The sequence below is a fragment of the Rhinolophus sinicus genome, chromosome 13 (genome assembly GCF_057876585.1).
Source record: "Rhinolophus sinicus isolate RSI-liver-muscle chromosome 13, RSI-T2T, whole genome shotgun sequence".
In the NCBI taxonomy this organism is placed as follows: Eukaryota; Metazoa; Chordata; class Mammalia; order Chiroptera; family Rhinolophidae; genus Rhinolophus; species Rhinolophus sinicus.
Window position 1 is genome coordinate 34259543 of NC_142513.1, and position 14924 is coordinate 34274466.

The 14924-nt window shown below is 35.5% G+C and overlaps 1 protein-coding gene across 3 annotated transcripts in view; it reads right to left on the reverse strand.

The window, feature by feature from the left end:
* Nucleotides 1-10286: 10286 nt before the first annotated feature.
* Nucleotides 10287-14924, reverse strand: part of ESF1 (ESF1 nucleolar pre-rRNA processing protein) — a 68292-nt gene continuing 63654 nt past the window's right edge. For all 3 annotated transcript variants that reach the window (XM_019752046.3, XM_019752045.3, XM_074317992.2), the window contains exons 13-14: nucleotides 13514-13660; nucleotides 10287-11894 (exon numbers count right to left, since the gene is read on the reverse strand). In XM_019752046.3, coding sequence (XP_019607605.3) covers nucleotides 11601-11894; nucleotides 13514-13660 — 441 coding nt within the window. In that variant the 3' untranslated portion in view covers nucleotides 10287-11600. The remainder of the gene's footprint in view (nucleotides 11895-13513; nucleotides 13661-14924) is intronic.

A 14924-nucleotide genomic window follows, 5' to 3' on the forward strand; every position in this document is an offset into this window, starting at 1 on the left:
CAGATGGTCATTTTGTTCTTTAGCCACCTTGGTTATTTAAAATATATGTCAGTGTTGCTTAGCGAGGTTATTTTTGGAATCCCCTAATATGTAAAAGGAAGATAAAGGCCAACTGTCACAATTAACTGGAAACAGTACCTTTAATTTTAGAAGACAAGAGTAATAGAAATCACGTGGGGTTGTTCATCTCTGTCTCATCTCTTTCAATTATTTGAAAAATCAAAACCTCTTGTGGTACAACCTGTAATCTTATATCCCTGCATGTCTGACTTACACGTTTAGTAATCACTCCTAATAATGGGTCTGGGCTTAGGACAAGAGCATGGGGCTGCTGTAGGCACCCCCATACTGTGCAGATTTTTTTCAGGTTGCTTCTACTTTTCTAAGAACCTCTGTTCACACTGCTTCGAGTTGCATTAATGACTCCAGATACAACATAGTTATGGTGAGGTTGAATCAAAAACAACAAAGAGGAATCACCTGACCCAAGCTGGACCAATCACATTCTGTTCCAGGAAATTGCCACTTGAGTAGAGTTGCCAAGATGTAAGACAGTTGTTTCTGAGACAACTAGGAGTGGCATGCTTGGAAAAAGTTTCTCCAGATACTGCTTGAGATTCCTAGAAGCACCTATCATTTGGCAAGTTGTTTAGCTCTTCTTTTGAATCCATGAGTTGTGCATCATTCTACCAATAAATCTTTTCATTTGCATGCAACCCTTGTACCTTAACTGACCCAGAAATTAGGTGCAGCTTTGCCCAAAGATTAGACGGAGGGAATCAGCAAAATCTGAAGATAGGAGAAGACCAGGAGAGCTGCTCTCCAGGCCATCAAAGTGGAAAGACAGAAGATCTCAAAACAACCAATTATACTAAGTCTTTGAAAAGGCCTTCCAGCCATGGCAATTTGTCTTCCTGGCTGCTAAATGACGGATACCAAGAAGCTGGGGAAATCTTTTTTTTTTTTTTTAATTTATTGGGGAATATTGGGGAACAGTGTGTTTCTCCAGGGCCCATCATCTCCAAGTCATTGTCCTTCAATCTAGTTACGGAGGGTGCAGCTCAGTTCCAAGTCCAGTTGCCGTTTTCAATCTTTAGTTGCAGGGGGTGCAGCCCACCATCCCCTGTGGGAATTGAATCGGCAATCTTGTTGTTGAGAGCATGCGCTCTAAGCAACTGAGCCATCCGGCCGCCCCTACTTTTGACACACTTCCAAAATATTCATTTCTACAGTGGTAGAGGCATTGGCCCTAATGTAGTCTATATTACTAGCTTCTAGTAAACTAAATGTATATGAAATGAATGTAAATGAAGTTTCTCTATTTTTTCATTCTGTACTACTCAACAACACTAAGCTAGGATCTTAAATGAGTTTGACCAACAATTTCACATTTGGATTCATATAAAATTATCTCCAGAGGAATGATCAACGGCAAAATCATGCTCCCAGTCAAAGGTATCTCCAAGAAAGGACTTGCCAACCTTATATCAAAATGGAATGTGTTGTGTGTGGAAATGGGGGGATTATTTTCTGAAATGTGATGGTAATAATAAAATGAATAACAGCTAAGAGAACAATTACTGTGTACCAGGCAATGGTCAAAGTGCTTTTTAAGCATTATTTCATTTAATCCTGAAAAAAACATTCTATGAAGTAGGGGCTATTAACACAGGTGGAAAATAAGGCCTGAAGATGTTAAATTACTACTACATCACTTGTTAGTAGTAAGTGGCGGAGCTGGGATTTGAAACCAGGTTACCTGACTTCAAATTCTATACTCTTAACCATCACGCTAGTTCTAACATAGCAGTCTCCACAGAGGTCATCATCATTTGCCTTGGATCCTAAAGCTGACTGCTGGCACAATCAAAGTCCTATTTTGTCAAATCTTTGGATACTGTACTCCAATGACACAGCACTGGGGAGCACATCCCAGTGTCTGCCCACCATAGTACAGTGTAGGGCCTTATGCTGCGTTACAAGCAAAGTTGTCCCGTTGGAGGGATATAATACGATGTGATAGTGGTAGATATCTCACAAGATGGACTTCAGAAGAAAAATAAATTCATATAAACAATTATAATAAGTAACATGCAATTTTAGCATTAATCAAGTTCTCAGGGGACAGAGAGGCTTTTCTTGAAGATACATATGGAAGACCAGGATAAGGAAGGAAACGGAGCCCAGAATAGCAGAGCTTGGGGGAATGATGTGTCTATCTGACAGAATAAACCAGGTTATGGTACAGAAACAACTCCTAGTTTCAGTGGTTTAACACAAGATTTATTTTTTACTTGTGTTATATAAACCATGGGGGTTGGCTGTTCATCTGGCTACCAGAGTGACCTGAGAAGGGGAAAGAAAATGTAGTGACTTTTACATTGGCTCTTAACAATCTATGTGGAAGTAACACATCTTCCCACTATGTTTCAGTGGCCAAAGAAAGTCATATGGCTTCAAAAGGTATGGGAAAGTTCACTCTCTCTGCCCAAATGATGGAGGGCCAGAAATAGGGTGACCAAGACTACTACTTCAGTGGCCTGTGAAATACAAAGAGATCGTTGTGAGGATGGTACTAAAATACCCACTACCTTTCCTTCTTTTCTTGTCCCTCTGAGAATGAAGAGAACATATATAAATGCCAGAGACTGCCTGAAAAACGTCTGCAGTTGATCATAATTTAGGGAAAGGAAATACTTCAGAACATATTTGGATCTTTCCATCCTGTAAAGGAAATTTTTGTGTAGTTTTAAATGGCCACATTTGATTATATCAGATAATTGTAAACATTTTAGAAGTGATGAAACATGGCAAGTGAAGATTATGGTTTCCTGTAAGTTTCCCTTAAAAACCAAGAGCAGGAAAACCCAGGCTGTGCAGTGGTTTCCAACATTCCTAGGGTGATTAAAAGGGAACCCTCCATGAAAACTCAAGTGGGGATGGAGTGGCAGAGTAAAGCGCAACCTACGGTTACCTAAGTACTATGAATTAATTCAGAAACATTTATGACTTTCCCATTTTTGTAGTACTCTAAGATGGTCCACTATCCAAGTTAGTTCTCCAGGGCACAGAATATGTTAAAACATCATAAAACATGTCTTCAATCATTGGAATGGGATGTTCACCAGTAGAGCACAGGTCATTACAGTGTAGCTACAGCCTGGAGTTTCACATTGGACACTTCTTTGAAGCTATTCTTATGCCTTTCATATATCTAATCCCCTGCTCCTCTCCTCCTCCCCAAACAGGAAATACAGGGAAATAGCCTCAAAGTAGGGCCAGATAGTCCATATAAAAAGGATAATACATCACAAGAAGCAGACTTTATTCCAGGAATACAAGGATGGTTCAACATTTCAAAATCAATCAATGTTATCGACCATATTTACAGACTAAAGAAGAAAAACCACACGTCAAATCAATAGATACCGAAAAAGCATTTGAAATGATTCAACAACCTTTCATGATTAAAAACACAGAAAACCAGGAATAGCAAAGAACTTTATCTGATTAAAGGTATCTGCAGATAACATCATACTTAATGGTGAAAGACTGCATGGATGCTCCCCAGTAAGAGGGGGAACAAGGCAATAAAGCCTGCTTTTACTATCCTTATTCAACCATGCAATGGAAGTTCTGGCAAGTGTATTAAAGACGGAGAAAGAAATAAAAGATATACAGATCAGAAAGAAAAGAAACTTTTTATTCATAGATGGCATGATTGTCTGTGACGAATAATCTCAAAGGATTTACAAAAAGCTCCTAGAATTAATAAATGAGTTTAAGCAAAGTTGTAGGACACAAGGTCAATAGATAAAAATCTATCGCATTTCTATATTCTAGTAATAAACAATTGGGAATTGAAATAAAAGTACCATTTACAATAGTACATAAAATAATGAAATACTTAGGTATAAACTAAAAGAACATGTAGGATTTATATACTGAAAACTGCAGAATACTGAAGAAAGAAATCAAAGACCTAAACAAATGGAGAGATATACCATGTTTATGATTTGGAAAGATTTAGTATTATTAAGGTGCCAATCCTTCACAGAGTGATTTATTGATTTTGATTAGAATAAAAATCCCAACAGGATTTTTTGTTGGTATCAAGAAGCTGATTTTAAAATTTATATGGAAAGGCAAAGGAATTAGAATAGTCAAAACAATTTTGAGAAAGAGCAAAATTGGAAGACTTATTATAAAGTTACTATAATGAAGATAGTGTGGTGTTGGCAAGAGGATAGACATATAGATTAATGGAATAGAACAGAGTCCAGAAATGGACACAAACAAAAATTACGAATTAACTTTTAATAAAATACTTTGAGATAACTGTTGACTCACACACAGTTAAGAAATAACACAAGAGATCCTGTGTACCCTTTACCCAGCTTCCCCATAATGACATCTTGTAAAACTATAGTATAATATCAGCCTGAATACTGACATTGATACAATGCATTTGATCTTCTTCAGATTGTTTCACTTGTACTCATTTGTGTGTATTTTGTTCTATATAATTTTATCACTGTAGGTGCATGTATTCACAACCAGTTATAATACAGAACATTTCCATCACTATAAGGGTAACTTACACTGTCCTTTTGTAACTACACTCACTTCTTTTCATATTACTCCCCTGCCTTAATATCTGGCAACCACTAAACTGTCTTGTTTCTGTAATTTTGTAATTTCAAGAATGTTATGTAAATGAAATTACATAGTATGTAACCCTTGGGGATTGGCTTTTTTCACTCAGCATTATTCTCTGGAGATATTGCATATATGAATACTTCAGTCTTTTTTATTGCTCTGTAGTTCTCCATGGTATGGATATAACACAGTTTAACTATTTGTCCATTGAAGGACATCTGGGTCATTTCCAGTTTTTGGTTATTACAAATAAAACTGCTGTGAACATTTATGTGCAAGTTTTTGTATGAATATACATTTCCACTTTTCTGAGGTAAAATGCTAACAAGTGAAATTCTTGAACTGTATGGTAATTGCATGTTTAGTTTAATAAAAACCTGCCAAACCATTTTCCAGTTGTAACATTTTACATTTCTACCAGTGATTCAGTCCCTCAGCATTCTTTCCAGCATTTGGTGTTGTCACTATTTTTTATTTTATATAAATTCTAATAGGTATGTAGTGGTATCTCATTGTGGTTTTAATTTACACTTCCCTAATGACTAATGAAATTGAACATATTTTCACTTGCTTATTTGTTATCGATGTATTCTCTTCGGTAAAGTGTCTGTTCATATCTTTTGCCTATTTTAGAATGAGATTTTTTTTTTACTGCAGAGTTTCAAAATTATTTATAGATTCTAGATATTAATCTGTTGAATATGTGATTTACAAATATCTTTTTTCAGGTTAGGTCTCCATATTTTAAAGAGGGCCTTTCACAGAGAAAATTGTTTTTGATGATTTACCAATTTTTCCTTTTTGGATCATGCTTTTGGTCTCAGGTCTAAGAATTCTTTGCCTAGCCCTAGATAATGAAGAATTTATTTTTCGTTTTTTCCTAAAAGTTTTATGGCTTATATTTCACATGTAAGTCCATGATCCATTTTGAATTTTTTTCATATGGTGTGAGATTTAGGTTGATATTTTTCTTTTTTCTTTTTGCCAGGTATTCAAGTCCTTTATTGAATTGCTTTTGCATATTTGTCAAAAATCAGCTGGGCGTATTTGTATTGCTCTATTTCTGTATTCTCTATGGTTTCCAAAATTAGTGTCTGTCTCTCTGCCAATATCACACTGTCCTGATACAGTAGCTATACAGTAAGCCTTAATATAAGGTAGAGTGGTTCCTCATACTTCACTCTTTATTGAGATTGTTTTAACTATTCTAGGGTCTTTGCCTTTCACTATAATTTTAGAATAAACTTGTTTATGTTTATAAAAAAACCTTGCTGGGATTTTGCTTAAAATTGCATTAAACCAAAAAAAAAAAAAAAAAAAAAAAAAAAAAAGAAAAGAAAAAAGCATTAAACCTACATACAGATTAATTTTGGGGAAAATTGACATCTTTCCTATATTGAGTCTTCCAATCCACAAACATGAAATCTCTCTTCATTTACTTGTCTTCTTTGATTTCTTTCATCAGCATTTTGTAATTTTCAGCATATAAATTCTGTACATTTTGGTAAGATTTTACCTAAGTATTTTCTTTGGAACAGCCATGTTTTTAATTTATTTCCACATGTTCATTGTTCATATATAGAAATGTGATTGATTCTTGTATGCTAACATTGTAGCCTGTGATCTTGCTGAATTCACTTATTTTATTTTTTTTGAGTTTCTGCTTTTTGTCTTTTGTAGAGTCCTTGGAATTTTCTATGTAGACAATCATGTCATCTGCACATAGGGACAGTTTTATTTCTTCCTTTCCAATCTGTATGCTTTTAATTTTTCTTGCTTTATTGCAGTAGCTACAACTTCTAGTATTGTGTTGAATAAGAGTAGTGAGGGAGAACATTGTTTTTTGTGTAACTGGGATTTAAAACAATCTGATATAGTAAGATACACAGACACAGAAATGACTCATGACTATGATGCAGGAAGTCTTTTATACTTAGTTTCCTAGAAAGAAAAGGCATAGCATACCACAGAAAGGGACAACTCTGGACCACTATTACCCTACCCTAATCCTAGGACCAGGCACCAGACAACTAGGGACAATCCTTATACTCTAGAGCCTAAGGAAATTCAAACTAGCTAATCCTAAACCTGCTTATCCTGCCTCACCCATTCCGTCTCAAAGAAACCACAGTAAAGGCTCTTGCCTACATTTTTCCGAATATAGGGAGGTACTGGGGTTGGTCAGAAGATAGAGCAGGGAAAAATGTAGGAAAAAGCCTTTATTGTCGTTTCTTTGGTAAAGGATGGGCGAGGAATGGTAAGCAGGTTTAGGATTGGCTAGTTTGAATTTCCTTGGGCTCTAGGGTATAAGGGCTGTCCCTACCATGTTTCCCTGAAAATAATACCTAGCTGGTCTTTTGGAGCAAAAATTAATATAAGACTCGGTATTATATTATATTATGTATATTACATTACATTACATTATATTATATTGTAAGACCTGGTCTTATATAAGACCGGGTCTTATATTAAGATAAGACCCGGTCTTATATTAACTTTTGCTCCAAATGACGCACTAGAGCTGATGGTCCAGCTAGGTCTTATTTTAAGGAAAACAAGGTAGTTGTCTGGTGCTTGGCCCTAGGGTGTGGTATTAGGGCAGAGTAATAGTGATATAGAGTGCGGGAACCAAATAAAGGAAGTGGCTGGGGAAATGGCTCTGGATTAGTTGATTTGCATTTGAAAGGCATGCTTGCTTCCTAGTTATTTACTGTGTCTAGGAATTGGCTAGCTGGGGAAGGGGCAATCTCTATAGAGGCAGCAAGATCAAGCAGTCAAAGTATCAGAATACAGAAAATAAAAGACATGGTGCAACAGAAAGCCTTGCCTTATTCTCAATCTTAGGAGAAAAGCATTCAGTCTTTCACTAGTAAGTATGTAAATTGCAGATTATTTGTACATGCTCTTTATCAAGTTTAGGTAGTTCCCCTCTATTCCAAACTTGTTTTCATTATGAATAGATGTTGGATTTTGTCAATACTTCTTCTCATAATTGATATGATCATATAATTTTTCTTCTTTAGTCTGTTGATATAGTGGATTACATTGATTGGCTTTAAATGTTGAATCAACTTTGCATACCTGAAATTAAACTTCATTTGTCATGGTGTATAATTCTTTTTATACATTGTTGGATTCAATTTGCTATTTTGTTGGGGACTTTTATGCCTAAATTCATGAGGCAGATTGGTTCTCCAGAATGACATTTCTATATAATAATAATGAGTATCAGTCTGCAGTTTTCTCTACTTCTACTGTCCTTAGTTTTGCTATCAAGGATATACTGGTCTTAGAAAGTAAGTTGAAAAGTGTTTCCTCTTCTACACACACACACAAAATTAAGATCAACTGAAACCTCACACCTTATACAAAAATTAATTCAAATGTAGTATGGGTCTAAATGTAAAACATAAAACTGTAAGGCTTTTAGAATAAATATCGGAAAAAAAATCTGTAACCTTGTTAGTCAAAATATCTTAGCTATGATACCAAAAGACCATTCACAAAGGAAAAAATGGATAAAGTGGACTTTATAAAAGTAAAAAAATTGTTCCATGAAAGACTGTTAAAAGGAATTAAAAGACAAGCCATAGGCAGGAGAAAATATTTGCAAATCATGTATGTGACAAAGTACTTGTACGCAGATGAATAAACAACTCTTAAAACTCAATAATAGGAAAACAAGTAACTCAATTAAAAAAATGGGCAAAAGATCTGAACAGACACTTCACTAAAGAAAATATGTGGATGGTAAACAAGCACATGAAAAGATATTAGGGAAACGAAAAATTAAAACCACATTGAGATACCAGTATCCACTTATCGGAAAGGCAAAAACAAAAAACAAAACAAACAAAACTGAAAATATCCAGTGCTGTTGAAGATGTAGAGCAACTGAAACTCATATATTCTTGGTGGGAAGGCAAACAGTTTAACTACCATGGTAAATAATGTTTTGCAGTTTATTATAAAGTTAAACATATACTTACCATACAACCAGGATCCCACGCCTAGTATCTTCCCAAGAAAACCTGTGTTTCACACAAAAACCCACACATGAATAGCCGCATTATAATTGTCCCAAACTGGAAAAACCTTATATTGACTGACAGTGAATCCTTTTCCACAGAAGAAACCTCTGTGTTGTACATTGTGTTAATAATGGACCCCACTTTGTTCATGTCTCTTTGTATGTGACTTTTTGCATTGTGACTTTCCACCTGTTGATTTTGGTTTTGGCAACATAATTTGCTTTGGCCAGCGGGACAATAGCAAATGTGAAACTATCAGAGGCTTGAAAAGTACTTGTGCACTGAGGTTTACCCTCTCTTACAGCTGGGAACCCTTCAGTCACAACGTGAAGAAGCCTGTATTAAGGAAGAGAGATCCCCTAGCTATCCATCATCTGAGGCCCCAGACATATGGAGTTCCAACCAGGCCCAGCTCAGCAGCTAAGCTGGCCTAGAACTTAACTGCCTAGCCAATCCACAGATTCATAAGAAATAATAAATGTTTGTTGTTTCAAGCCACTATGTTTTGGTGGTTTGTTAAGCAGCAAGGGCTAGTAGATACAGTTGATACTAACTTCATTCATCTCTGATCTGGTGGATCAAAAAGCAAATTAGTTGGGGCTTTCTTTTTCCTTCTAAAGCAATGGTCCTCAACCTTGGCTGCACAAGGGAATTACCAGCAGAACTGTATAAAGTAATGAAGACTGGATCCCACCCCATAGATACAATTTAATAGGTCTAAGATGCAGACTGGCCACTGCAATTTAAAATATTCCACCCTAAGTGAGTCTAATGAGCCAAAAAGGCCATGCTGTTTCCTAATAACGGTCTATTCAGTAGGGAATATAAAATGAGTACAAGTCATTTCTCTCCTGCTCGTATCTCTAACACATCTCCCTCAAAGGAGCAATGACAGTGGGTACCAAACTCGTCCCCAAGACTATTGATGAAAGTCTGAGAAACCAGAGCTTCAGTGGTACTGAATCACTATGACTCTTTCTGGATGCTACAATGCTGACCTATTCTCCACGGTCCCAACAACAGAAATTCAAATAAATGTGACCTTAAGAGAAACCCAAACTACCCTCAAATTATTTGCCGAATTGTGACAGTGACCATTTTTAACCCTGAGTTTTACTACCAACAAATACTTACCGAGAGCCTAACATTCTTGATGTAGAATGTTTATTTAATGAAGTACCTGATAACGTTATTCTCATTTTTTTTTTCCTGATTAAAAAATAACAACTCTTTGAGGAAAAGGAGCCAGGGCTGTGCATAACATATGTGCTCAATTTACTTGTTATAATCAATTATGTGCCTGACTAATAAAATGAGATTTACAATTAAATACAGTGACTTAAAAACAAAGAGCTCAAAAACAAAAACTCAAACCAAACCATAAAAAACCAAAGGGCTAAGGTTTACAGGAACCTTGAAATCAAACTCTGAGTAATTCCTACACTATAATTTAACAATGAAAAGGAAACAAATCTTTTTCCTTGCATAAATGAAACACGAATAATTATATAATTGTTTATAGACTACAGCCATAAACACATTAAGATTCACGATCTCTTAATTATGAGTAGATAAATATTGGAAAGTTCACAATGATCAATAGGAACAATGCTTTATTTGGGTGAATTACCTAACAGTGTCAACACTTTACGGTAAAAAAACAATTCCTGTCATAATACTCTGCATTTTTCTCTGTTATAATGAGCAATTTAGATGTCCTCTTTTCTCCTTCCTCTTTCAGAAACTGTTCATACACTCTTATTATCTTGATATCACTCTGAGTTTTACATCCTTTTATTCTTGAAAAAATATACTATATTAGGAGATTTGAATATTTGTACCAAAAATGTCAAGTTTACTATTAACCACAAGATTGGCCAAACTCCTAGTGTCTTTCAGAAGCTACAATATTTATCATTTGTTCCAAGTGATCATCTTGTTTTTATCTTCATTTATTTATACAGCACACATAGTTCTCTTCCCTAAGTGGTGAATAGTTTATAAAACCTAGAAAGGATGAGATCCAGGAGTATTAAGGCCTTAAAGGTGTGCTTTCATTTTAAAAGAATTAAGATGTCTTAAACTCTATAGCAGCATATCCACCCTTCCAAGCGTTCTAAAAATCTGAAGGGAAGATGCAAGCATTTTCTGTTACTACAAATAAAAAAATCATTGCAGAGCTCACAAACATTTCAAATACAATTAAGAGCAACGCAAATATGGAACTGCCTCTTCATGGAGTTGTCCTCTTAAGGAAGACAGTTTTTCAGATAGTTTTCCCAGAGACTAGTTTATTTGAAGTACATAAAGTGAAATAAATCACTGCTATACAAAATAATAAAAATATTTTACACTTTCACTTACAAATTAATGTCATAAACAAACTATCATAAACATGACCAAACAACAAAGAAAGTTACTGGCTTCCATCCATTAGGGCTAGAAAAATTAAAATTATGTAAATATCTAAATCTGTTTCTGGCCTTCCAGAGAAATTAATGTATTACAAATACATATTTTGAAATTGTTCCTAATTCTTATTCAGACGTAAGATTGGGCACTGTTCTATTTTTTTTTTTTTACATAGAACTGTGAAATCTTTTAGAAAAAACCTAACTTAGAGTAATCTTCTACTAGTATAAACTGAATTTCATAAAATATAAAAATTTTATAAATACTATAATTTGGGTTAATTGAATTAATTATGATAAATCTGAAGAAATACAAAGCACAAATTTGACAATCATCCATAATTAGATCTAACTGTTACATATGAGAGAAATTTTACAATGGTCAGAGTAAGACTTTATTCATATTCTTGAAAGGTAGCTTTGTTTCCAATAAATATTCCTTCTACCACTTTTGTATACTTTAGAACACATTCTCAATCCAAAAAGAAACAATATATAGTTATTTGACTTTTTGTTTTTTTCTTGCTTGAAACTGCTCTGTTTTGTTTTTTACAGATTTAATCAACATTGACAAAGCAGGATCAAGGGACCTCTTTTGTGATTCCTTTTGAATTTCACTCTCTTTTTTCTTTATTGCCTGAGTAAGTTCTTGTTCTTTTTGTTCTCTCTGCCGGGCTTTCTCCTCAAGGATTTTTTCCATAGCTTTTGTTTTCTTGAAATTCGGATCTGAAGGATCCAAATTGAACAAGTGGGAAGTATACATTGCCTGAAACCGGGCATCCTTTACATTTACCTGTAAATCAAAAAAGAAAATAACAATACATTAAACTAGTGAGCCAAAAGGCCCAAAAAAGGTGCCAATTTTCAAGTCAGGGAGATAATGATTACATAAAATACAAATGTGAGCATTTTACATAGATTCATCAGAAAATTGTTTTCACACAGATCCCCAGTGGAGTTTTAAGGCCTACTCTTAGATCACAAAGTGCAGGGCACAGTTCTTATCATGTAAGGACAATTTCCTTGAAAGGAAACTATAGTGGTCTATTATATAATGGTTGCAACTACACTGGTTACTTAGATTGAGTGACTGTAGAAATGGTTTCCAAGACATGCTTCCCCACACTTACAATCTGAAATCTGTTCCTGGATAATTAAGCCAGAGATGACATTTCCTGCTGGAGTTTTATGGAAAGTCACCCCATTCAAAGTGCATAAAACAAAATTTTCACCTCGGTGCCAAAATGCACAGCTACTGAGGGTGATTCATACAACAAAGGATTTAGAGACTACTATGGAAAAGAAGGCACCCCTGAGACCAAGATTTGGTCAGATACAAGCCCCAAATTTATCTTCTATCTTTCTATAAAAACACTGTAGCTACACATTTAAGAGTGTATCCTTAACTCTAGCCAGGCTTTCGAGTGTTGCCAGGCACCTTGGTGACGAGCAAGAAAGAGAACATGATTCACTGCCACCCAGCTTTTCCACGAGACGGATGAGTCCAGCTGGAGATAGACCACAGAGTTATGCAGTTATAGTAAGGACAAGGGATGTGATACTGCCACTGCCACTACCAAGAAAACACTCATGAAAAATATTTTTATGCATGATCATTAATGTATGAAGACAGTTCTCATAATAAAAGGTTTGACTACAGATCATTCTTTGCTTTTAACTTTTCATAAGAAAACCAATCACCGAAAAGTTCGGTGGAACAACAACATAACGGGACTGACTTACATACATAACGGGAAACTGGAGCTACAGAGTGGACTCAGAGTCCCTCTACATGCTACTTAGAAGTTATCTATATGTTTCTCTCCATCCTTTGTTCAAAATTTCCATAATGTTCTTCTGGGTCTGTTCTTCTATGTTAATAGTTGGAAGTCATTAAGTAGCTCCTGGCAGCTATCTGTAGGTTTTCTGCATAGGGCTCAAACTCATGCACAGAGACCGTGTTGTCATTAGGAATATGGAGTTAGCAAAAAGACGGAAAAGACAAGATACTCAATTAAAAAAGTATGGCTTACTGTGCTGGCCTCTCCACACAGTGAGTGTGACACAATGTGACATGAACCAGCTATTTCTTAGTTGGGCTTAATTACGCATAACTTTGCCAGAGTGAGCATCACACTGGATGTGATTGTGACATTAAAAGTTACCTATTTTGGTGCAACATAGCTACCAAAATACAAGTCAACTACTTCAGCTGGTGCTCAACCAAAGAAACAGTGATTTGATCCCCCTGGGGATGAACGGGCTGTGCAGAACTAAAAGATGTAGGTTTGGCTCCATGATCCTTCTTAAGACATCTCAAGGCTAACTTTGACTATGCTCAATTTCTATTTCCAGAGCGACATTAGATTCAGCGCCGGCTTTAAAAGGTTAAGGACTTTTGTCCCGGGTTACCTCAAAGTCATCCTCTAATAATTCCTTCTTTTTCATAAGTTGTTTTTTCTTCTTTTTGCTCAGATTCTGGTGTTCCACAATCTTATTGTAATTGAAGTGTTTCTTGCTCTCTTCCTCCTCATCCATCACGAGCAAAGCCATTTCAGCCTATAAAGCGAAAAAAAAAGTTCAAATATACAACAGTGTTTTTTCTTCCCCCAAACAGGAGTATGGGACACAGAAATCCCCTCTAGGAAAGGAGACCCTAGTACCAATGCTCCGGGATAACATCTTTCATCCATAAACTGACTGAGGATTACGAAAACTTATAAAGAAACCCAGAGATCTTTGTATAGGAATAAGGTAAAAATCTTTAGAAGTAACATCACTGAGAACAGGAGAGGGGCAAAAGCTTGTATTTAAAAACCAGACCATATTCCACTTAGTGTTCATTAGTAGGCTGCAGGAATGAGTCCTCAAGTCACCCAAACAAAAATTTCTCATTTTCACTTTGGTCTTTTTAAGCAATGACACAAAATATTGCAAATGTAGTATTCTGTAGTATTTTGTGATGCAAACTACTTTCCAAACATGCATTTTAAAAAACAAAAAATTTCTTTTTTCATTTGCCTTTACTGTTTCAATACTGATACATTCTGTGAAGGTGGGATCTTAGTATTTACTTCTGAAATCTAATATATTGTCTTTTCCACGAAATTGGATGTGTTCTACCGGCCATAGGAATAAACGTGAACCCTCAAGAACCAAGTAAACAACCATGTATACTAGAGAAAATCCAGAATATGTGGCCAGACTTTTGTGCCTTTTCCTGTATTACCACTTTAGACTGCTTTAATTTCCTTTACTTCAATCACTGGCACTTGCAGTTGACTTTCTTTTTAGAGCCATTTTCCACAAAAGAGACTTTCTTTGTGACCCTTACTGTATGAGCATTACTGTATATGCAATAAACGGCAAAGGAAAAGATCCGTTAGGATGCAGAGGTTAGCAGACCAGTCAGGCTCACTCCCAGACAGTGATGTGACTGTCAGTCACACGGATGCCTCTGTGAAAATACATATTACTCTGTGCCATGATCTTTGGAGTCACTGAAGATAAGGTTCGCTGCATGTCCAAGAAAGACTTTAATTTTGTACATTAAACTTATGTGTTTTACAATAATAAAAAGAGAGAGATTAGCATTTGACAAGCCATGAAAGCAAGTCTATATTACAGGACAGATTCAGATTAAATTAAAACTTATGGCAATATTATTTTCAGGTTTTAACAGTCGTATTTTCTTTTTTCTGTTATAGTAAATGGTTTGTTTTTTGTTTTTTGTGTTTTTTTTAAAGATTTTATTGGGGAAGGGGAACAGGACTTTATTGGGGAACGGCGTGTACTCCCAGGACTTTTTTTTTCCAAGTCAAGT